The 24,459-nt window shown below is 38.3% G+C and overlaps 6 protein-coding genes across 8 annotated transcripts; 5 read left to right on the forward strand and 1 right to left on the reverse strand.

The window, feature by feature from the left end:
• Positions 1–264: 264 nt before the first annotated feature.
• On the forward strand, positions 265–3,491 carry MGD2 (monogalactosyldiacylglycerol synthase 2). The gene is made up of 7 exons (XM_021953395.2): positions 265–1,005; positions 1,330–1,502; positions 1,897–2,058; positions 2,156–2,297; positions 2,404–2,628; positions 2,716–2,853; positions 2,949–3,491. The coding sequence occupies exons 1-7, from the start codon at positions 694–696 to the stop codon at positions 3,207–3,209; spliced, it is 1,413 nt and encodes a 470-aa protein (XP_021809087.1). The 5' UTR covers positions 265–693; the 3' UTR covers positions 3,210–3,491.
• A 1,237-nt stretch (positions 3,492–4,728) lies between these two features.
• On the forward strand, positions 4,729–7,190 carry ARPC3 (actin-related protein C3). 3 transcript variants are annotated; one of them, XR_002526008.2, is made up of 6 exons: positions 4,729–4,923; positions 5,184–5,266; positions 5,464–5,572; positions 5,682–5,951; positions 6,273–6,384; positions 6,827–7,027. XR_002526008.2 is itself a non-coding variant. In XM_021953242.2 (5 exons), exons 2-5 carry the CDS (start codon positions 5,264–5,266, stop codon positions 6,113–6,115), a joined length of 405 nt encoding a protein of 134 aa, XP_021808934.1. In that variant the 5' UTR covers positions 4,730–4,923; positions 5,184–5,263; the 3' UTR covers positions 6,116–6,266. The 3 variants fall into 3 exon arrangements, 2 of the variants coding, with proteins under 2 accessions (XP_021808934.1, XP_021808933.1); XM_021953242.2 differs by lacking the exons at positions 6,273–6,384; positions 6,827–7,027 and adding an exon at positions 6,093–6,266 and having other exon boundaries at positions 4,730–4,923; XM_021953241.2 differs by lacking the exon at positions 6,273–6,384 and having other exon boundaries at positions 4,733–4,923; positions 6,827–7,190.
• An 804-nt stretch (positions 7,191–7,994) lies between these two features.
• LOC110752579 (ubiquitin C-terminal hydrolase 22-like) lies at positions 7,995–12,438 on the forward strand. The gene is made up of 3 exons (XM_088244123.1): positions 7,995–9,185; positions 9,388–9,512; positions 11,221–12,438. The coding sequence occupies exons 1-3, from the start codon at positions 8,290–8,292 to the stop codon at positions 11,991–11,993; spliced, it is 1,794 nt and encodes a 597-aa protein (XP_088100249.1). The 5' UTR covers positions 7,995–8,289; the 3' UTR covers positions 11,994–12,438.
• A 151-nt stretch (positions 12,439–12,589) lies between these two features.
• LOC110752581 (protein SRG1) lies at positions 12,590–14,758 on the forward strand. The gene is made up of 4 exons (XM_021953262.2): positions 12,590–13,361; positions 13,452–13,699; positions 13,795–14,122; positions 14,367–14,758. Exons 1-4 carry the CDS (start codon positions 13,119–13,121, stop codon positions 14,601–14,603), a joined length of 1,056 nt encoding a protein of 351 aa, XP_021808954.1. The 5' UTR covers positions 12,590–13,118; the 3' UTR covers positions 14,604–14,758.
• On the reverse strand, positions 13,103–16,466 carry LOC110752582 (protein LATERAL BRANCHING OXIDOREDUCTASE 1-like). Its single transcript, XM_021953263.2, has 4 exons — positions 16,033–16,466; positions 15,618–15,868; positions 15,169–15,499; positions 13,103–15,090 (listed from the first exon to the last, which is right to left on the reverse strand). Exons 1-4 carry the CDS (start codon positions 16,264–16,266, stop codon positions 14,851–14,853), a joined length of 1,056 nt encoding a protein of 351 aa, XP_021808955.1. The 5' UTR covers positions 16,267–16,466; the 3' UTR covers positions 13,103–14,850.
• An 849-nt stretch (positions 16,467–17,315) lies between these two features.
• PHT4;5 (phosphate transporter 4;5) lies at positions 17,316–24,226 on the forward strand. The gene is made up of 15 exons (XM_088244125.1): positions 17,316–17,871; positions 18,194–18,339; positions 18,570–18,669; positions 18,822–18,874; positions 19,465–19,539; positions 19,894–19,974; positions 20,379–20,437; positions 21,113–21,174; positions 21,702–21,817; positions 22,094–22,130; positions 22,524–22,619; positions 22,916–23,057; positions 23,160–23,212; positions 23,635–23,721; positions 23,834–24,226. Exons 1-15 carry the CDS (start codon positions 17,494–17,496, stop codon positions 23,933–23,935), a joined length of 1,587 nt encoding a protein of 528 aa, XP_088100251.1. The 5' UTR covers positions 17,316–17,493; the 3' UTR covers positions 23,936–24,226.
• The last annotated feature ends 233 nt before the right edge of the window (positions 24,227–24,459 follow it).

Consider the following 24,459-nt stretch of genomic DNA (forward strand, 5'->3'; position numbering starts at 1 on the left):
TATTTGAAGTTAAATTCTGTAATTAAATTGGCTAAAGGTTGTTGTTGACAATGATTATGTAAGCAAGTCACATGGTTGACAAATCAGAGTTACAGGGATGCATGCATACATAAATAATGCATATGCATCTCTATTTGAATGAATGCAAATTCCCCCACCACCCTTTCCTTTTTTCAAGGCCAACCAAGAACCAGCCAATTCTTTTTGGCCAACTATAAAATTCCAACCCCACCTAAGCAAATACCCAAAAACCAAAAGGCCTCAAATGCAAAGCAACAAAACCAAAATTGATTAAACAATTAGAAACACTGTTCCAGCCTTGTGAAGATTCGAATCTTGCCCCACGAACATTCGAAAACAAAATGCGCATCTGACGGCTAGAAATCCCCCCTAACCCAAAAATTCCAAAGCATAATTCTAGCATCCAAACACCAATATAGCTCCTCCACGGATTTGCCAACTCGGACTCGCTAACACACAACTTCACAAATCACATACCACCAAAAAAATCGTTGCTAATAACTTATAACTTCCCTTTATTCCTTCTCTGTCTCTCTGTCTCTCCCCTGTCTCTCCTGGACCAACTTTCTCCTCCGCACCGGAAAAACCCGATTCCGGTGGCGGGAAAGACAATTCGACCGTTGGGCTCAACTGGCTTTTTTATTCGAGTCTTTTTGGTGTCTTGTTGTGATTATGATGTCGGTGGCGTCTCCGCGAAAGTCAATAACAGAGAAGGTGTTTGAGAGGGTTGGGGGATATTCATACCTGAGCTACCTCAAGAACAACAGCGGCCACCTCAAGAACAACAGTAGCAGTCACAGTCTGAGGTTTGACGATGAAAGTGACGACGATTACTACGAGGATGGGACTATGGAGCTGGTGCAGATTGGAGCTGAGAGGACCAAGAACGTCTTGATTCTCATGAGTGACACAGGTGGTGGCCACCGGGCTTCTGCCGAGGCCATACGCGATGCCTTTCGTATGGAGTTTGGCGATGAATACAGAGTAATTGCTTAATTGGGTTCTTCATTTTCTCTTCAGAGTTTTATTGGGCTCCTTGATTTCGTCTTTGTCATTCATTTCTATTGATTTTCCTTCTGATATAATGCTTTTGGTTTGAAACTGTTGAACCTCTTGACTTTTTGTTCTTTAAGTTTTTGCCTTTTCTTCTTTGAAATATCTGCATACGTCTATAATATTTTATGATTAAGTTAATCTTTCCAAAACCATATTAATCCAATTCGTACGAATTCCGAAATTTAATCAAAAGTGTTCTTGTGCTCCTGTAAATTCCTTATTTGACAAGTTCTTTATTCGAACATGTTTCAGATATTTGTGAAGGATGTTTGGAAAGAGTACACCGGTTGGCCGCTAAATGACATGGAGAGGTCATACAAATTCATGGTGAAACATGTGCAACTGTGGAAGGTCGCATTTCACAGCACCTCTCCTCGATGGATACACAGTGTCTATCTTGCTGCTATTGCAGCCTACTATGCCAAGTAAACTCTCTTACCTCCTCCCACTTTTCATTTTCAATTCAATGAACCCCATACACAATTTTGCAAGTGATTGTTTGTAGCCTGCAAGCAGAGCTGTAGTTTCGTCATAATTAAAGTTTGATAAAGCATGATGTTATATCATGACATTACTTTGAGGTATTATTAGTTGTAATCAATTTGAAGGATCCTTTTACCACTTTCACTTATGCTTTTCGTTTTTATCTTTTCTTCTTTAAAATGATTTTTTTTATCATCCACTTGTCTCCTAATCAATCGTTAGAGATTAAAAATAATTATCGCTCTAGGTGGAGAACTGATTCTATTGACTTAGAAAGTTCTAGTTTACTGGGATTTGCTAAGTACTAAGTAAGTAGTGCTGTGTTTTAAATTGAAGGGAGGTGGAGGCTGGTCTCATGGAGTACAAGCCAGATATTATAATCAGTGTACATCCTTTGATGCAACATATTCCTCTGTGGGTTCTCAAATGGCAAGGCCTTCAGAAGAAAGTGATTTTTGTGACAGTTATCACAGATCTCAACACCTGCCATCCTACATGGTCAGTTTGATAAGGCCAATCAGAGTTTCCAATTTATGCATGCTTATTAGTCATAGGCAACCATACAATATTCTCCTAACATGGATATAGTATCCAGGTTTCATCCTGGGGTGAATAGGTGCTACTGCCCATCACAGGAGGTAGCTAAAAGGGCTTTATTAGATGGTCTTGAAGATTCTCAAATACGTGTTTTTGGCTTGCCGATCCGGCCCACGTTTGCCCGTGCAGTTCTCTCCAAGGTGCGTTGCATGTCTGAGATTTTGTTTGTATGTAGGGTTCAATGTGCTTGGTTACTGAATTTGCTTAATGGTGCCCTTTCTCCCCCTCTAATTCTTGGTTGCATAGGATCAACTCAGAGAAGAACTTGAAATGGACCCCGACTTGCCTGCGGTTTTGCTGATGGGAGGTGGTGAAGGAATGGGACCAGTAAAGGAAACTGGAAGGGCTCTGGGAGAAACACTCTTTGATAAGGAACTTGGAAAACCAATTGGGCAGTTGATCATCATATGTGGGCGTAATAAAAACCTCGCCTCTACACTCCAGACCGATGAATGGAAGATTCCAGTAAAGGTAAAACTTTGACACGTTTACATTGGGGGCAAATACATTTTTCTTTTGAAACTTCTGTTAACATGTTTTGCCTTTTCCAATTTGCAGGTTAGAGGGTTTGAGACCCAAATGGAAAAATGGATGGGAGCTTGTGATTGCATCATAACAAAGGCTGGACCTGGCACAATAGCAGAGGCATTGATCAGGGGGCTTCCTATCATCCTCAATGACTACATTCCAGGACAAGTTAGTGACCATTTTCTTTTTCACTCTTCAATTTGATTACATGTAACCATTTTCAACTTTTCCATTAACCTTTCCACTTCAATTGCCAACCCCAGGAAAAGGGCAATGTGCCTTATGTGGTAGACAATGGGGCTGGTGTGTTCACCAGAAGTTCCAAGGAAACAGCCAGGATTGTGGCTGAATGGTTCAGCACCAAAACAGATGAACTCAAAATGATGTCTGAGAATGCACTTAAACTGGCACAACCCGAGGCTGTTTTCGACATTGTTAAGGACATCCATGATCTTGCCTGCCAACGAGGTCCTCTTGCAAACATCCCTTACATGCTGACATCGTCGTTTACAAGTTTAATCTAAATGAATAACGTACCTCTGTCTTCCTCTATTAATTACTGGGGTTTTCCCACTAGAATGCCATGTACAGGTTCGAAATAGTTCTAATATTTATCATTCTTTGGCCTCAGAGGCTTGTAGCCCGCAAATGGTTGTAAATTATTGTAGACAAGCTCTGGTGTTTCGAAGGTTTGTTTTTGTTTTGTTTTAGAATATTGAAAGTAGATATCCATAGGATGACCATGCCAAAGTTGACGACGTTGTAAATTCTCAAGTTGCAATGTTATGATTTTTCTTTTGCTTCAAGGCAAACGATAGTTCAAAGACAAAGACACATGCCAAAACTCATCTGCCTTGGAAGCAAACTTGTCCATGTAACTTTCCCTTGGCTTTTTACCATTCGGCACTTTGAAACAAAGTTTGTTGCAACCCATGTGGCAAATAGCACGCAAAAATAATTAGTCGTCGTCAACACGAAATTATAGTGATTTGAGAGTCGTTGTTTTGAAGTTTGGCATACATAATTAGACAGGGTGGCTAGCTTGCCCTGGTGGTCCACCTCCAGCTCCAACATTTGATCATCCATCTCAGCTATGTTGTCTTCTTTTGGTTGACAGTTGGATCCGATATGAAAATGAGAAAATGTTGGATCATTCATCTCTTTTTTAGTTTGACTAAAATCTTAGTGGACAACATAATCACCATCAGATATTATTTTATACAATTTTCAGGGAGAACAAGTCTTCGCAGGATTATATAACAATATTAAAAATAAAAACAAATCATACGTAAGATATATGCTAAAACAAAGACTTGCAAAACAGGGACAACATAGAAATTTTTGTAGGCAAATTAGGGTTGGGCATTCAAACCGGTAACCCGGTCAAACCGCCCAAACCAAATCGATGGTTTGGGTTGGTTTGGTTTTTTTTCAATATTTTTTTGGTCATCGATTTGAATCTAAACTAAACCGAAATATATAATTCGGTGTACGGTTTAACCAAATCAAACGGATGGTATTAAAAAAATATTATATATAATACATAGTTTCCCTCTTTTTTTTTCCTCCTTCTTCTCCATCTCTCCCTCTTTTTCTTCTTCTCCTCTTCATCTCTCCCTCTCTCCATCGCTTTTATTTCCTCTCTCTCTCTCTCTGAAAGCCAAAAAACCCAAACCGAACCAAACCAACCCAATAAATCCGGTTAACCGAAATGATCGGTTTTCATTAATCATGATTTGATTTCAGTTTTCAAAGTAACCAAACCGAGGCTTACGATTCGGTATTCGGGTTGAGTCCAAAACTGAACCAACCCAAATCGAGCCCACCCCTAAGGCAAACAATGACACAACAGCAGAAAGCTGATTATATCACAAGTTCACAACAGAGCAGATGCAGATGCTTTTTTTCACAATCTAGGTATCTGGGCCACTTGAGTTATACTGAATAAATGGGCTTTGTTTGGGTCAAACGAAAATCCCCAGAACAAATGGGCTTTTTAATGTACGTGAAAACTGAATTAAATAAGTAAAGAAAAATAGAAAATCAGGGAGCGACTTTGATGTGCTTTGACGGTTAAGATGGGAGTTAAGCTTACTCTCGCAAGCGAGGTATCACCTTAGAGGATCCAACTCCTTCCACCCACCGCACCACCATGGCTATTCTCTGAACTTCCTCTCATCTCTGAAAGCTACGACATTTCCGAAACTTGGCTTGTATTACAAAGGATTGTTGGATCAGGTACTGACTTTACAACCCAATATTTATTCCTTTGATATAATCTTTGATTTTCATTTTCTTGGTACTTTGCTCTCTTTCAATTGCAGTCGCATCATATGCTTTCTTATTTGGTTGTTCTTCGATTTTTCATGATGTGTTCACCTAAGCTTTATGTAATTGGCTTGATTGCTTGAATTGGGATATGGGTTTACTAAGTTGGTATTTTTATTCAATATTTTTCTTCCATTTTTTAACATTGTTTCCATGGCCTCCCTCTGCAGAGACCCAATTGGTTTTTTGGAAACAAGTTTTCGTTTTGAGCTTGCAGTTGTCGAGATAGGTTGTCGTTTGACGTAGAAAGATGGTAAAGCTTCAAGCTTTTCGTAATTTTATCTTTTATGCTCATCTTTTTGATATATTGTTGAGGAACATTGGCTGCTAATCGTCAAATTTTTTGCTTTTATTTTATGCTTACTACTTTAATAATACTACTGAGGAGAGAGAATTAAATGTTAGTGAAAGGTGTTGGTTAAAACAACTACTTGACAAGTATGGTGACAGGTTTATCACTCTAGTTTTGTGGACGAGGAAGGAATTACTAAAGCTTGTGGGTGCCCTCTATTGCCTTTGAAAAGCCATATAAAGGGTCCTGCTCCAGTTTCAGACCAAGGTTTTATATGTGCACATTTACACTTTTAGTAGCTTGTAATACTAGCTGTTTTAAAATTGTTCCATTCTTGTTAAATTCTTTTTGATATGAGGAATATTACTCTGTGCAGATAGGACTGATATTGTTGATGAAGCAATTACATTCTTCCGCGCTAATGTTTTCTTTAGAAACTTTGATGTTAAGAGCTCGGCCGATAAGCTGCTCATTTATCTGACATTCTACATTAATGTGGCTTTGAAGAGACTTGAGGGTTGTAGAACTTTGGCTGAAGGAACCAAGGCCATTATTAATTTGGGCCTGGAAAAAGTTCCTGTGCCTGGAGAGCCAAGTTTCCCTTTCCCAGGCCTGTTTCCTCTTCCTCAATCCCCGCAGGAAGCAGGTGAAGCTCCTTCTTATCTGTATAATTACTGAAATAGATTTTGCTGTTAGATTTTTACTCAAAAGCTGGTGAAGGGAATTACTCTAAAATGAAAGTTACCCTGGTTTGTGATAAAGTTACTCTTGATGTCCCCTTTGACAGTTCCGCTTCATGGATATTGTTGAACATCAAAGTCAACTTGATTTTAGAATATTCCAGCAGTTAACATTTCAAACAAGCGCTATCATTGCTTGCTTTCAGTCATTGAGAGATGACAGGTGTTTGAGTTTCTGAGCATTTGACCTCGACACATACCTTTATATTTCTTGGCATGCTTCCCAGGTCATGGAGTATCCCTTTATTTCTTCCACAGATGTTCTTGACTGACTAACTTGGTGCTAGACTATCAATTCCGCATAAATCATGGAATAGACCCTCCACGGGGAATGCTTTGGTTAGAAATTTCACATCTTTTCACTCTGATGTGGAGAACTTTTAATTACTAACGTGTGTTTGCTTTTGAGAGAGCATCTTATTAAAATTGTTGAGATTATGGTTAGATCTTTAGTTTTTATGTTCGTCATGACATCCCTCAATTCCATGTAGAACATCCATTGGTTCTTCCATACATGGATTTTATTTTCCTTTTTTTATCTTTTTAAACTCAGTGCTATACTATCAGTTCTCCTTGAATTTATTGTCTATTCAGTTTCTCTGCACAGAAATCGCTTTGCATACATGAATTTGATTGCTAAGTTGACATAATTCTTACTGAGTTAGCATCTTTACAGGATTGTTGAGTTAAAATTTGGGTTTTGTTCTTCCATATGATATACTGACAGCTTCAGACCTTTAATGATATCATCTTCTCATATGTTTGAAAATATTGAATGCAGAATTGCTGAGGAATTATTTGAAGCAGATAAGGGAGGAAGCAAGTGGGAGATTATTAAGTGTTGCTTATAGACCTAACGGGACGCCCAATAAGTGGTGGCTGGCATTTGCCAAAAGGAAATTTATGAACATCATTCTTCAATCATGATCATGAATAGCTGTAAACTAGATTTTCCGATCAGTAGTCTAGTGATATTGAGCCACCGGAATAATTTGCAAATTGTTAATCATTCTGCACATAATAACAGAACAGCATAAGACCAAGACCATCACAATGGTTGCTTGCTTCAATGACTCACTACATTCTGTAAATTTTTTTTTCTATCGTTCATTACGAAATATGAAATAATTCCTCCCTTCTCCTCCTATTTTCGTTTTCTATCAAGGATTCAGACGTAATGTTAATGTTAATCAAAGTTTGCCCTTCAATGCAAAGACCTTCCTCAATCAAGTTGTCAAGTGCTTGGATCTGTGTGTTCCTGTAATTGCTTGCAGGAGCAGGAAACTTGATTTTGCTGGGAAGTAAGTACTATGTATGTATGGGAAAGTTTTGCATGTATTGATTCAGTTCAGTTTACATATGAAGCATTAATTAATATGTTGATTAAGTTTAAATGTGGTTGATTTATCAACAAATTAAGACACACAGAATTAATAAAGCTTTCCGTCCTCTAATTTGCCCATACGTTGATGGAAAGTGTCCTATTCTGTCTGTGTCCGCCATGCCATCCATGCATGCATGCACGATGTGTAACATGTTCATGCTGCTAACCCTTTTTCACAACTCTGGCGGGTATCGACGGTTAGATTATATATGAATGATTGAGATGCATCTCTCATCTCACCACCTTTTCTGCATTTTAACCAAACCAAACCACCGGGCTAAAGAGATAAAGACATAACATGATTCAATGCTTTTCCTTTTTTTTGAGTTAGATTAATGCTTTTTTATAAATAAATAAAAAATAAAAGAAATCCACTTTAGCCTTTTTAACTGTACCAACCGCAGATAAGAAACAAAAAAGAAAAGAAAAAAGCCAGATGCAGAGCCATAAAAACCATTCCATATTTGACAAAAATAAATAAAAATTACAAGGCAATAAAGAAAAAGTAATTGCTTTTGCTTGCTTTCGGTTTCTCTCCATTTTTCCTGAATTTCTTCCCTCTTTTTTCGATCAAACAAAAAATTAAAAACAATCAACTCAAAAAATTAAAAATTCTTGTTTATTTTTTAAAATAATTTACATTATTTTTCCTTTTTCTTCTACTTGTAACTAAAGCCAAGAAGCTGAACAACATACTACAACAGAGCCAGTACCCCTCATCCCTCCATGGTCTCTCACTCCCATTTCCTTTAATCTCGGCCGTTGATCTCTCCCATCCATGACCCTTATGTCCTTTAAGCCTAGGGTTTCCACCATCAATCTCACCCCAATCTCCGCCACGACCACCATCATCGCCGTCCATGTCGTCGATGGCCAAGATCACTCGCACTAGTCAACAGATCAACGGCCATATTTTGCCCCACCCCTGTCCCCACCTGGCCGAGTTCCGGGCCAAGAACGGCTCCAAGCCCTTCCGAGCATTACAGGACTGTCTCCGAGTCAAGCCGCCGGGTGGCCGAGCTTCCATCCGCCGCGATCCCAAGGAGTTACCGCGCTGCGGCACTTGCGGCGAGTCCGCGCGTCCGAGGCTCTACGCCTGCATCACGTGCGCCGCTGTGCACTGTCACGTGCCTTCCGGACCCTCCCATGCGGCTGCTCACGCCTATTTGATGCCTCCGGGTCACGAGATCGCCGTCGACGTGGATCGAGCCGAGCTCTTCTGCTGTGCCTGCAGGGACCAAGTCTATGACCGCGACTTCGACGCAGCAGTCGTCCTGGCTCAGACCGCCGCGTCGACCCTGACCTCCTCGGACACGTCAGCGATCCAACAGTACGCGCCGGAGAATCTCCGGAAACGACGCCGTATCGATTACAAGCCGTGGATTCCGGATCTGAGAGAGAAATACTTGGTGGAGAAGAATTCGAGTCCTTTGAACGGCGACGTCTCGGGTTTGCCTTGGGGATTGCGCGGGCTCAACAATTTGGGAAACACGTGTTTTATGAACTCGGTTCTTCAGGCATTGCTCCATACGCCGCCGTTGCGGAACTACTTCCTCAGTGATCGGCACAACCGCTACTTTTGCCAGAAGAAGAGCAATGCCGATAATACCAGTAAGAAAACTGCCGCCAATAATAATGAAAGTGGCGGGAACAAGAGTGCTGCGCGCATGTGCTTGGCTTGCGACATGGACGCCGCATTCTCGGCTGTTTTTTCAGGGGATCGGACGCCCTATAGCCCTGCAAAGTTCTTGTACAGGTTTGTAATCGGTACAAATCTCATTTTTAGTTACAAACCTCATTTTTAGTGACAACGTGGGTACTAGCAATTAATGTAGGGATTTCATGTTTTTTTCCTTGTTTTGGATAGAATTATTACTTTTTCTCACCTTGGTTTTGTTTTGCTGTTGGCTTTTCTTTTTCGTAATTTTTACTGATTTGCTATTGTGGTAATACTGTAGTTGGTGGCAGTATGCGGCGAATTTGGCAAGTTATGAACAGCAGGATGCGCATGAGTTCTTCATTTCTATGCTTGATGGGATTCATGAGAAGGTGGATAAGGATCCACGGAAACCTGAGAGCCAAGGTTAATTCTTTCTTAATCTGAAACTGTTCTCCTAGGCACCAAACCCGGCCTGATCGTAACTATTTTCATGCAATGTTTTATGTGCATATGCTACTTCAAATTCTTGGGAGATGCAATTAGTGGTTAATGTGATTACGAACTATGTGGGATATTCTCGCATTTCGTGAGTATTGTTGTGCTCATCTCTTGTCTTTAGAGTCCAAGTGACGTGTCTGGTTAACTATAGAATTTTCTACTATGTGTGAGGACACGTAGCTTTGAGTTCTGCGTATACACATATGGAATGTGAATTAATAGGGTCCTTTGTCTATAATTCTCCCTGGAAGCATCTCTAGTTGAATTCACATTGGATTTTTGTTGGAGTTGATTGTTTGCTAAGAGTTTTTGAAGTTAGTTATTTTGAGATACATTAGAATAGTGTAATGCCTTTTTGGGGGCAAAAAGATTTTATTGGATTATCTAGTTTTACTATTGGATCACTGCCTGTAGCTCCTCAGAGATACTGTAATCCTAAGAAATTGTTAGCTCTAATTTGGTACTTCTTAGAAGTCGTAATCACTCTTCGTTAGCCAGCTTGGGAATTGTCTAAGTGGCAACATTGTGGTAAACAAGTAGTGCAAACCCTTCAATGGCTTAAGAGCACGTTATGTCATACTTTTCTATTATATCAGAAAATTCGCTGATGGATCTTTACAAGATGAAGCACGACAAAAGTTGGTGCTAGGTGAATTCTGCGAGACAACTAACTTAAGAGTTCCTAATGAGTAGTTAACTCCCAACTTCTGTATTTTTTGTCATTTCTTTTAAATTAAGATGATTCCAAATACTGTTGAAGATTAAAGGTGACTTTAACATCTAAATGCAGGGTGGGTCTAGGTATCTGGTTTGTTGCCCTAGGTGTTGACAAGTGCTCACAGATTTAGGGCTAATTTTCAACCTCTACCTGCTGGCTTGATGGCGTTATCCGCTTCACCCAGTAAGTCAACTTTCACTTAGCTTTCTTGGGTTTATCTAGGGTGTTCTCTTTTTTCGTAAGTTTCATTTAACTTAACCTTTTTGCCATGTTTAGGGTCTAATTACAAAAAAGGATCCCAAACCAGAAAATCCAAAGATTCTCTTAGGTTCACAGCCAGCCTAATTTTTCTCATCAATCCTCTGGGCACTCCAATTATTTACATCAGAATTCTTTCAGCCATCTTATTGTTTTGGCCAAAATGTTGAATTTGATCTACCTGTTTATTGGCATAGGTTATTATCTGGTGTCATCTATCCTTCTTTCGTCTTGGCGACTGTTTTGTTGCTTTTGTATTTCGACTTGTCTCAGTCTTTTGGCAAGCTAATTTCTTGCTGTGACTCAGGTAGTTTCCTAATAGAATTTTTCATTTGCAACCTTTAGGCAGTAAGAAGGGGTTCTATGAGATGGTAACCTAGGATTCCATTGCAGTACATGCATGTAGTTGAGTGTAATCTGGGACGTATATAGTATAGAGGCTGACAGTTAATGTTATGTTAATGTTTGTCTGATAGAGATAGATTCCTAATTAGCATGAAAATATTCAACAAAAGTGTTTCCAGACATCGGAGATTGCTTGATATGTGTCTTCACCTGTATCTGCATAACTTATACTATGCCTATTATATATATATATATATATTAATTAAAATTAAAATATCATTCTAATGAATCTTCATTTCTTTTGTAGTGCAGGCAATGGAGATTGTTGTGTTGCTCATAGAGTTTTTTCTGGTATCTTGCGATCTGATGTTATGTGCATGGCCTGTGGTTTTACGTCTACAACATATGACCCATGTGTGGACATCTCACTGGATTTGGAACCTAACCAAGGAGGTTCTGCAAAGACAATGTCCACGAAGTCAAGTTATTCTTGCAATGGCGAGGCAGATTGCATGAATTCCAGCCAAAACTGTGGGGTATCTACCCTTATGGGATGCTTGGACCGTTTTACACGACCTGAGAGATTGGGCTCTGACCAGAAATTTTTTTGCCAGCAGTGTCAGGTGAGGCAGGAGTCTCTCAAGCAAATGTCAATAAGAAAGCTACCTTTGGTTTCTTGCTTCCATATAAAAAGATTTGAGCATTCTTCAGTGAGGAAGATGTCAAGGAAGGTTGACCGTTATTTGCAGTTTCCATTTTCGCTAGACATGGCACCTTATCTGTCATCTTCCATCTTGAGGAGTAGATTTGGAAATAGGATTTTGCCATTTGGAGGGAATGACCCAATTGCTTCAAACGAATTATGCTCAGAGTTTGAATTGTTTGCTGTGGTCACTCACACAGGCAAGCTAGATGCAGGCCATTATGTAACTTACTTGCGATTAAGTAATCAATGGTACAAGTGCGACGATGCTTGGATCACACAAGTTAATGAGAATATTGTGAGGGCAGCACAAGGCTACATGATGTTTTATGTACAGAAAATGCTATTTTACAAGGCAAGCGAGAAACGGGGTCCTGCATGATACGCTGGTGAGAGAAGTTAGTGATGAAATTTTGCTGCTTGAGCCGAAAGATGGAAAAATAAAAAAGAGGACAAATATTGAAATGGAATTCATGGCCAGTGCCAGTCTTGTTTGCCGACAAAACAAATTTGAAGGAATTGCTTTTGGCGTTGGTTAAAAAGAGGTGAGTAGCTCACCGTGTGCTCAGAGCTCACGGAGGACACCTCCCATCCAGGTGGTTGGTAAGTGGTAATTCCTGATTCTCAGATGGGGCATAATGAGCCTGAATTTTTGGGGCTGTCTTGCATTTGGGAAATATGATCCATGATAGATATTGGACCCATTCAAGTATTTGTGAAGGTTGATTCTATATATTAGAAGGGAAGGCACCAGTCTCGTTATTTGAATCATATACAAACTAGAAAAATAAAAAAATATTAACAAAGAATCTTTTTATTTGGGTAAATCTAAAACTTTTGTTGAAACAAAAACTATGATTAGGTTTAGGGATTCCGTATGTGAATGTAGAGGCTTGGGATTCCGTAGCTGATATCAATTAAATTGCCATATGACATGGAATTTTTGGGTCAGTCTTGCATTTAGGTGTGCTTGGAGGTACCGTATAGCTGTGGTGGTCTTTTAATTCTGTCTTACGTGGCGTTTCCATTCCATATCCATAGCAGAAAATCCGATCTAAGCTGGTAAATAATAATATATTTATTTAGTTCCTTTTTGAAAAAATGTATATATTTATTTATGGGTCTTACTATGGGCCGCCGTTTGAAATATTTGGGCTTTATTATGGGCCGCCATTTTAATATTTGTGCCGCCATTCAAATGTTTGGGCCTCAAACCTTCTCGAAGACGGAGACGGACTGACCCTTTTGTAGTTTGGTTCTTTTACTAAAACAGAGCTAACAAGATAAGAAAGAAGGTTAAAACCAACACATTGTCTTTTTACTACGATTCCAAAAGTGAGGAGATCATCAATCAATTGGGTTTTTGAATTACGTGGAAATCAGGCAGTGAGACACTGAAATTGGATTTTGCCGTCTAAAGCAAAAAGACACAATAATTATTCGATGAGAGGTGGGAGTTGGGGAGATAGATACCCATTTTTCCAAAGCTCCCAATTCACAACTCAGTATGGCTGGCTTTCTTCTTCCCGCTGAGGCAGCATCATCATCATCAGCCCCCAATGAGCTCCAACAAATGCAAATTGAAGAGCCCCCACCATCACAATTCATTGTGAAAGAAAGTGCTTTTGGCTCTGTGGAGTCTTCTCCTCCATTAGTTCAGATTCCCATCGTTGATGTCAGTCTGGTCTTCAGCTCGCAAGATGAACTAGAGAAGCTAAAGAACGCTCTCAGCTCATGGGGATGCTTCCAGGTAGGTAACTAAATAATGCTCTCACTCTCAGCTCAAATTCCAGGCATAGCATATCAAATACATGCTTCTTTGATCAACGAATTTTGACAGGCAATTGGACATGGGATTTCAAGCTCATTTCTAGATAAGGTGCGCGAAGCAGCAGAACACTTCTTCTCACTTCCAATGGAAGAGAAGCACAAGTGCTTTCGAGCAGTTAAGGAAGCTGAAGGATATGGGAGTGACTTGATAGTTTCCGATAAGCAAATTCTCGACTGGTCCAATCGCCTCTTTCTAATGGTATTTCCGGAAAATCAAAGAAGGCTCAATCTTTGGCCAGAAATGCCAAATGATTTTGGGTAAATCTAAATATCTTCACTCAGTTCTTCCTTTTCATATGATCATATATATGATCTAGTTATTTACTGAGCCTTGATTCATTATTTTGTTGCAGAGAGATCTTGATTGAATACGCTACAAAGATAAGGTCTTTAATGGATCTCTGCTTTAAGGCCATGGCAAAGTCACTGCAACTGGAAGAGGACATCTTCCTGAAGCATTTTGGAGACCAAGCTGTGGTGCAAGCAAGATATAACTTCTACCCACCTTGTCCTAGATCAGATTTGGTTCTTGGCCTCAAATCTCATTCAGATAAATCAGGGGTCACTATCCTCTTGCAGGATCAACAAGTTGAAGGCCTTCAGCTTTTCAAAGATGGTACATGGTTCAGAGTTCCTATAATACCCCAGGCTCTTATTGTCAATCTAGGTGATCAAATGGAGGTACTTATTGTAGCCTATCAAAATTTGATCTTTGTTTTTTTACTACAAGCGATAGGGGTGGGGGATTTCTCTCATCCACATAACTATGATGTCATAAGAATTCGAACCTGAGACCTTTGGTCTACAAGTCAAGCACTTTTTCCACTAGCATATCAAAATTTGATCTTTGTTTAATTACTTCTACAACAAGTTTTAGTATGTTTGGTTTTTATTTTTATTTTTATTTATTTTTCTTATTTTGCAGATAATGAGTAATGGAATATTCAAGAGCCCACTGCACAGAGTCACAACAAACACAGAAAGGATGAGGGTATCTGTGGCCATGCTTATTGAGCCAGCAGCTGAACAAGAGATTGGTCCAGTGGATGACTTGGTGGATGAGAAAAGACCAAGACTCTATCAGAATGTGAAGAATTATGGTGCTTTTAACTATCATTGTTATCAGAAAGGGTTGGTAGCTCTTGATGCAGTGAAAATGTAATTCTCCTTTATTGTTCCTCTATCCAGCACATAACATTGATGTTCACTTCAAAAAATAAAAATAAACATTATGGATATGGATATCTGGCTGGCTGCCCGTATCTGCAAAAATGTTTGAAATGGCTTCAAGGAAATAAGGATAGAGTTTCTCTAGCATACTTTTCCAGTCTCTTTCTTGTTCTTCCTTTTTATCAAAAGGTAACTATTTATTAGCTTCAGGTAAAAGAAAGATAGAGAGTGAAGAACAATTAGATTTTGACTGTTTCAAGTGCAATCTCCCCTCTCTGATAGCATTCATAGTTGATACGACCATAATTCTTGACATTTTTGTATAACCTTGGCTTTGTTTCGTCGTCTATCAAGTGTTCCACAGGACCAATCTCAGTTTCAGGATCTGGTTCATTAAACAAAGCAACAGATAACCTCATCCTCTCTGTATTTGTCACCACCCTGTGCATTGGGCTCTTGTATATACCATTACTCATAATCTGCATCAATTCATTCATTTTATTTTATTTTAATGAAAAAGAAAGAAAATTAATTAGTCTAGTTGATTAAACTCGTACCTGCATCTGATCACCAAGGTTAAGAACAAGAGCATGAGGAACAATGGGGACTCTAACCCATTTACCATCTATCAAAACTTGAAGACCTTCCACATCTCTGTCTTGCAAGAGAACTGTCATGCCAGACCTATCTGTATGAGGCTTGACACCGAGAACCAGATCGGATCTCGAGCACGGCGGATAGAAGTTGAATCTTGCTTGCAGCAGGGATTGGTCTCCAAACAGCTGCTTTGCAAAGCTATCCTCTTCTAAATCCAAAGACTTTGCCATGGCCTTGAACACAACCCCCATCATCAACTTTATCTTCGTTGCATATTCGTGTAACATCTCTCTACACATAGAGATTTACTTATTCATTAATCCAATGATTTAACCAACTAGCTAGCTAGTAAAAGCAAAATCTAATTTATTACAGATTAATGAATGCATTATTATATGTCAAGGTTTACCCAAAATCATTTGGATTTTGTGGCCAAAGATGAAGCTTTCTTTGGTCTTGTGGGAAGACTCTGAGAGTGAGACGGTAGGACCAATCGAGAACTTGCTTCTCCGACACTATGACATCATTCCCATATCCTTCGGAGCTGCCATCGAGTGCTCGGGAGTATTTTTGCTTCTCTTCTACTGGAAGTGCAAAGAATTGTTTTGCAGCTTCACGTACCTTGTCAAGAAGTGAATCTGATATCCCATGACCTATTGCCTGGAATTCATTAACCCAACATTATATACATGTAGTAGTTCCAATTCCAAACAATAGTTTCAGCTTAAAAAGGTGAACTAAAAACTAAAACAGATTCAACAATTCTTTGCACTTAAACATACATAATCTCTGTGTGTGTGTGTGTGTATATATATATATATTACCTGGAAGCATCCTGCTGAGCTGAGAGCTGTTCTAAGTTTCTGTAGCTCATGATTCTCTGCTTGTTCAGAAAATTCAAGTGATGATGGGGAGAAGAGACTGATATCAATGATGGGAATTTGATCAGCTAATGGTGGGGAAGACTCTATGCATCCAAAACTGCTTTCTTTGACAATATATTCAGGCGGTGGTTGATCACCATTGATGGACATTTCTTGGACACTCATGGCGGCCATCTTGTCTCTCTGATATTAAATCCAGTGAGCTTGTGCTGCATATATAAGCTTTTTCTAAACCAGAATTTCTTCCACAGCATTGATGCATTGCATTAGGGGCCATGAAAAATGTAATATTTAATTTATTTGGTCCCCTCTACGACGGCAGAACAACTTTACTTCTCTGTTTTTTAGGTAACTTGGAGGAGAAAGACGAACAATTCCAGCAACTTGGCCTTCTCATTGCATATTTTATTCACCACATTTTCCATGGGGAGGTCATGACACGATAATATATAATTATCTATGCATCGTCACAGCAAACAACAACTAAGCAAATCCCTCATATTTATATAGATTTATGAAATTGAAATATCAAATGTGTCAAGCTCTAAAGTCCAAAACAAATCCTCAGTTTGACAACTTTGCAGGAAACTAAAAAAATAAAAAATAAAAATCATAAAAATAGGAATAGCTTTGTAAATATGTGAACGCTCTTAGAAAAAGAAAAATCAGAAAATAGCAAAATTGAGTATATATACCTCCCCAAAAGATAATAGCAGCATCATTACCCCAGCCCAAATCATTCATTTTTCACTCCTTGTAGGACACCCAACCCAAGTGACCTAGTCCTATAAACCATAAACATAACAATCAGCGTACATATTCACATCATATCGTCAATAAATTAATCAAATGAATACTTAAGACATGTAACTCGAGTGGTTAAGAGCAGTTACTTATGTACTTAAATTGTAACATCCCTCTCCCAATGTCGTCTATACCGGTATACGACCAGTATGGTACTGACATGAAAGTCAACCGAAAACACCAGTTGCTGCAGGCCCTCATGAGTCATGACCCACTACCACTAGCTGGGCTCAGACGGATTGACCAGGCTCAAGTTCAAGCTGGGCTGGGCTGAGTTTCAGTATTGTTGGACCTCTCAAACTCCTCTCCTCTTTATGTCCCAAAGTCATGGGAATTGGGACCCAATGTTGTGGGTGGGTCCCACTAAAATATTACAAAAATATCAAAATTCAATTCAAACTATAATTCTGAGCCACAAACCCAATCTGTTTCGTGGCGCAAAAATGCCCCCAATAGGCAGCAGCAGTAGCTCCTTTCCACACTTCTCTTCTTCGACTCCACAACATTAACCACCAAATTTTCAGAACAAAATCAATTTCCACTTTCCTTGTTCACTTTTTAGTTACAGTTACGGAACACACAGATACGTACACAAAAATGGCGAAACTCACACTCAGAGCTGAGAGCTCGTGCTTATTTTCACCCACCACAAGCTCACAGTCGCAGCCCTCATCCTTCGTCTCCTCATTCCGACGACGTCGTTTGCTTTGCTTCCCTCCAAAGCATAACTTGGAATTCAGAGTCTTCTGCAGCATTAAAGAGAGAGAAAGCATCAAAGAAACTAAGAGAGTGAATGGAGTCCCCGTCGATAAGGTCCAACGGGAGGGTTCGGGTTCTGAGGGTGATTCGGGTCTGGAAAGCGGGTCTGGGGAAGTGGGTTTTGATTGGGATTGGCCTCCGTGGAAGAACATACCTCGCAGATACAAACTCATCGGCACCACTTCGCTTGCCTTCGTTATCTGTAACATGGATAAGGTAGTACTGGCTCTGCTCCTAGCTTTGTTATTATTTCTCTCGCTGACCCAAATTCAACGAACAAGTACTGGTCTTGAATTTTCAGCTTAAACTTTGATGCACTTATGGTTGATAAGGATTTTTCTGCAAAGTTACAAGTGGACCCAGTTTTTGGGTTGTGGTTTACTGCAAATTTATGCATTCTGGTTTCAAACGACATATTTTGGCGTGTAACCCTCCAATTCCTTCAATATCGTTTTCTCATACTAAAAAGAGCTCTGAGTTTTGTTCCTTTTCCAAGTAGGATTGATTAAGTTTGTTTTTTTGTTTATTTAATTTGCAGGTGAACTTGAGTATTGCTATAATTCCAATGTCGCATCAGTTGGGTTGGAGTTCGTCCGAGGCTGGATTGGTTCAATCTTCGTTCTTTTGGGGCTATGCGTTGAGTCAGTTGCCTGGGGGTTGGCTTGCCAAGATATTTGGTGGGAGGTTTGTTTATTAAAGCTTCAATAGTCGTTTTTAGCATGTTTCTTATTTATCTGTACTTACAATTTTGCAGCATGGGTCAATCATGCACAATTTTTCCTGCTACGACTAGAACTACTATAGTTAGTCTTAGTACTAACCATTTTAGAAGAATTTTAAGAAATGCATGTTCATTGATCTTTTGGCTTGGACAGACATGCCACACTCATCTAGTGTTTTTTTTTTTAATGCAGAAAAGTTCTTCAGATTGGAGTATTAACTTGGTCATTGGCCACAGCACTTGTCCCTCTTGTTGCTGGATTTACACCTGGTTTAATTGTTTCTAGAATTTTGGTATGCTAACCTACTGCCAATTCTACTTATGCTTCAGCGTTCTTAAGTGTTTTGTTTTTGTTTTAATTTTGGAACTCTTTGTTATCTGTAGTGTGTTTGATATTGTGTTAAATGTTCATCTTACTTACTATGATCTTTTCTTTCAAGTAAAGGTAGGTATTGGAGAAGGCGTTTCCCCATCCGCTGCAACTGACCTTATTGCCAGGCATGTATGACATTCATATGTTACAATCAGGGTGCACACAATATTGATACACTATATTGTATGATTTAATTGGAATAGTAGTATTCTGCTTGTTCTACTATGTTTTCTTATATAGATAATTTGGCTTATATTTTGGGCTTTCTATGGGCATTTTATTCTCGTTAGTGATGTAGTTTTTCAAATAATTCTTGAATTTACTGGCTATGATGGCTAATAACCAGATTTTTATTCCTTTTTTATGCTTGACTATTATAGAACTATTACTGTATTGGTTGGTTGTTGGAAGCTAGATTATAAAAACTATTTATTCCTGGTCTTATAGTAAGACTCAGTCTCTCCAAAGTTAAATGTGCGGCAGCCTTTTAACATTTGATGTTAAATACTATTGAAATGGAGTCTTTCATTGTATTTAATAGAACTTTCCTTTCCAGTTTCTGGAGACTTTTCATGTTGTGTTTAGTTTGGTCCATCATAGATTCATTGTTGTTGTTAATTAAGCATTCTTTACTTCGATTTCAGTTTTATCTAGTGGATCCTATTTCTTTCAGTTTGAGAACCTTATGGTTTAAACAATCTTTTACCTCATGCAGGTCAATACCTTTGGAAGAGCGCTCACGGGCTGTAGCATTTGTCTTTGGTGGTTTGAGTGTAGGAAGTGTTGCAGGGTATGTTGAATATAACTTTAAGTAGACTGGGAGTCTTTTTTATATTGAAATAACATTAAAGCGATTGAAATACAAAAAGTACCGGATGTGATTTTCCTAACATATTCTAGAATATTTATTTGAAAGTAATAACTTACGTTGATGTGTGATTGGAAAGTTATAGCACTGAGAATTTTTTGATTTTCTTAAGTTTCATTATTTGATTGCAAAGGCCTATTTTTTTAATGTTTTCCAAAGATTTTATTTTTTTCAAATATGAAAAGGGAAAATTCAAATCTGAATACAACATGAAGGATTTTTTAATTTTTGGTGTCATCCTATTGAAAGCCATTTGCAATTTTGGACTTCTTGCAGGCTTCTTCTGGCTCCGCCCCTTATCCAAAATCTTGGCTGGGAATCTGTATTTTACATATTTTCCCTTTTGGGGATTGGTTGGTAAGTAGCTGTCTAAAACTCTCAGAATTAATGTCTATTATTTTTTATGAAGAATTAATTCCATTAACTTCTAGTAGATTGTGAGAACTTGATTATTTCTACAATATCAATATGCTAAGAAATTGGTTCGTTTTCTCACCAAAAAGAAAAGAACAGAAAAATGAAGAAAGCAAAGATTCTTGCTTTTGCTGCCTGCTGAAAAAGAAATAATACAATATTCCATTTTCTTTTTCGGGTTTTCTGCCAAGTATCAATCATCCTTCGTAATTAATTATAAAAGAACTTACTTGGCCAATTCAACATGGGTACTTCTTATATTTTAGTTTTAATATATATATATATGTTACTGTGAAGCACTGAAGTCTGACTTTATGCTTATGTTCTTCCCAATATATATCTTGAAGGTACGTGGGGTTTCAGTTTCTTGAAGGACAAGCCTCATGGGTGGGTGAATCAATTCCACGTGAGCATTTTATCCCTTTCTTCATCATCCTTGTTACTTTTTTCTCATGTAAAACATGTGCAGTTGACTAGTTAATAATTACTCATCCGAACACAAAGTTGACTGGATTATAAGAACTCAATTTAGTATTAAGGGTCTGTTTCTTGTTTTGGGAATTATGAGAAATCTTCATAATACTCATTATTTTACTGCTTAATGAACCTTTGATACTTAATAAAGGCACCACTATTGCGTCTGCCTCCACCACCATACCGTTTCTCTCCCATTGTACTTCTGCCACTTAATTGTCTGTTGCTCTGATGCTAGTATTATTTTGCTAGTGTGTGAGCAATCTCAATTACCATGATCACTACCATTTCCCAAGATCTATGCACCATTCTATCACTGTGTATTCCTATGTCGTGCACATATTTTTTTCCCAATGCATCCCAGTACAGTTGACTCTGACAAGACTTTGTTTCTATTCATAAAATGCATACTTCACAAGAAAGTTTGTCCTAGATGTTGATAGTGATTTGTCAGCGCTTCAAACCATGCATAGAGTGGTAACTAGTACCCTTTACCAAATATTGTTGGAAAGGGCATCAATTTTCCAAACATGTGTTTGTGCCTTATTTTCACATACTAAATCTCTTGCATAGTCATGATTCTTTATTCTCTTAAAACCCTTGATAGGGTCCCAGTCAACAGATATGAAGAAAACATGGAGTACTAAAGAATTGGGTGACTCATTGAAGGTATGAATCTTTTTGTGATGTTTATTTTTGACTTAGGGCAATGCTAGTGACCCAGTTAGTCAGGCAAGGTTCCGAGTATGAAAATTTAGTCAAAATAGTGATGGGTTTAAGCTGAATATTATTCAGTGTTTAGAGTGCCTGCCGCTAATGCTGCACATGTTTAACCTTCTCACTGTTAGAAGTCAGTGTTCTGTTGTACTATCTAGGTAACTTTCATGTGCTGTGTATGATCTTGACCGTTTGTGCTGAGCTTGGGTTGTTTTGCTTCTAATATTTCTTGTAGCCAATGCCTGCTTGCATTAGTGGAATGCCAGGTCAAGCTTGTTATTAATGAGCATATAAATGCGTCTTTGGTGAAAATCAAAATGTATGAAGTGATGAATTTTGAATTTAACATATTGTTGTTGATAGACTTTTTCAGAAAACAACAGAAATCTTTGAATTCACAACATTGCTTTATGTCTTATTCCTAACATATGGCTATTACTGTATGGGACATTGGTTTCTTACTTGCTTTCATTTAATAGGATGTGCCATGGAAGGAATTTTTCCGAAATCAAGCTGTATGGGCAATGATATATGCTCATTTTTGTGGAAGTTGGGGTCATTATACTTGCCTAGCATGGCTTCCCACCTATTTCAGGTAATTTGTGCAGACGTTTAACTGTGTTCAAATAGTTATAGGTATGATTTTCCTTTTTCATGAATTTAACTCTTTAATATTCCAGACCTTTGTGATTATTTGGGAGAGTTGAAAACTATTTTGAGCAACTATTTTGTAGCTGCGTCATAACTTCTCTTTTTCTTTTCTTTTTTCCCATTGAACTGTAACTTTCATATGTACAAGGTATACGGATTTAAATTTTGTGTATTCATGTTATCGTGAAAAAGCTAAAATTTCAATTAACTTGCTATGCAGTGAGGAGCTGAACCTGAATTTGACAGAAGCTGCGTGGGTAAGTCTAAAAAGTACACCACTTTTTGATTCGTAGCAACTCAAGAAAGAATTAGTAATGCTTCCCATATTGTGTCATACACTTCGATTTCGCTTATAAGAGGTGTCACCTCAATCTATTAGCCAGTAAATTTCCATAGTTTATTCACTTGGGTGTTTGTTTTAGCATGGTAACTTGAGAATTCTATCCACTGTTGTCAAATAGAAAAAATAATGAAAAAATGGAATTATTAGAAAGAAAAGACAATGGGAATGACAATCATTAGTACATACATCATAAGCATTAAGTTTCCACGTAAGGTATTATCTATTTAGAAATATCATCTACCTCTCTGTGACTGAAGGCGCACCAAGATTCAGTTGTATGATAGCAAGGGCTTTATGTTTGTTTCAGGTCTCTATCCTTCCCCCATTGGCTTCAATCTTTGTGACGAGCATTGCCTCGCAATTTGCTGATAACTTGATTTCTAGTGGAGTTCAAACCACTACGGTACGATGATATTATAAACCACTACTTTGTTGTATATAATGGTATCAGAAAAAGTCCAATTTAGTGGAAAAATTTTGGGTTTGTACTTAAAGACAAAAATTCCTCAACAGAGAAGTTAGTGGATGTGTTTTCTTTTGGTTGTTTATTTAATTGCTATTTTACATGTGAAATACATGACAAGCTTACTGCTTCCATTATCATGCCATGACTTGCTATTAACTGAAATTTTATTCAAGATAATGTTTGCACTGAGTTTCATTCTTAATGTTTCTGGTGACCTTGTTTTCTACATGTAGGTCCGAAAAATTTGCCAAACAATTGCCTTTTTATCTCCTGCAGCTTGCATGACTCTTTCCTCTCTTGATCTAGGATTGCCCCATTGGGAAGTTGTGGGGATTCTAACTGGTGGTTTAGCCCTCTCAAGCTTTGCCTTGTCAGGTACAGAACAATCCAAACTGAGGCTTGATTCTGGAGGAGGGTGATTAGAATCATTTTAATCTCCTACAGTTTAAACTCTTAATACAATCATCAAACGTGCAGGATTGTATTGTACCCATCAAGACATGTCACCCGAATATGCAAGCATACTTCTGGTATGTAAATCTACAAGCACTTAAGTTTTTATTTGCGTGCTGGAAGATGCTACGAAACATCCTATTTTCCGAAGTAGGCATGATAGATATTTTTTATTTTAGGATTAGTAGAGATGTGCATCTTCATTTTGGTGTGAAAAGTGGGTGGTGCAAGTTTGTATTTTTTTCATCTTAGACATGCATGGTTGTGTTCAGTGGTCCGACTCATTTTCATTTTAGTGTGAAAGGTGGGTGGTGGAAGTTTGTCTTTTTCATTGTAAAATTTACTCGTGAGTCTTGAACTAAAAGCTGTATACAATGCATCTACTTTTAACTTGGGATATGTGGGATGTCATTAAAAACTATGTGTAGGCATTTTCTTGAAAATCAAACTAAATGTACCCATATTTCTTAAAATTCAATTGTAAATATTTTCCACACAGGGTATTACCAACACTGTTGGGGCCGTACCTGGAATAATAGGTGTTGCCCTCACTGGCTATCTTCTTGATTCAACTCATTCGTGGAGTGTAAGTAGCCTCTGTCATTACTTGTTTACCTTTTGTCACTATCCATAGCTTACATCCTTCATTTGTTTACCTTCATGATGTTTATGTCTTAATACTCTTCCGCATTATGCAGATTTCATTGTTCATTCCATCGATATTTTTCTACCTGACTGGTACAGTAATTTGGTTGGTGTTTGCCAGCAGTAAGCCTCAAACCTTTTCAAAGACAGACTGACCTTTTTGTAGTTTGGTGGTCTTCTTTTATCTTTTCTTCTCTCTTGAATGAAGCTTCCAAATTGAGGGAATCTTCATTCAATGTATCACTAGTTTCATCTGTGGGAGGAAATTAACTTGGTATTCCCCATTTGGTTCATTCTATACGTCTAGAAGGAAAGCTATACATGTATGTAATCTTCCTTGTAATACAATTTTTTTTTTGTAATCAGATAAATTGTACAGCCGTTTAAGGTGTCACAACTTCACATCGTATAATATGTTTCGAAAGGTCAAAAGTTTGTCGTACCCATATCACCATTTGTACATTTTTTTCCTAGAAGTATCCTGAAGTCTCCCTCTCCAAAAGCATACTCAGGATAGTTTTTCTGAGCGTTCTTTTTAGTCTTTCTGGGCTGAAGGGTAGAGAGAATTTGGCATTTTCAACCTTATTTAAAGTTTTCAAGCTTAAAGTTTCCTCACAGAAAGAATGCAGGCAAGTATTCTTTGCTGAATTCCTGAGATGTTCTGTCCTCATTTGGAAAA

This window comes from Prunus avium, chromosome 7, assembly GCF_965620075.1.
Source record: "Prunus avium chromosome 7, drPruAviu1.hap1.1, whole genome shotgun sequence".
NCBI lineage: Eukaryota > Viridiplantae > Streptophyta > Magnoliopsida > Rosales > Rosaceae > Prunus > Prunus avium.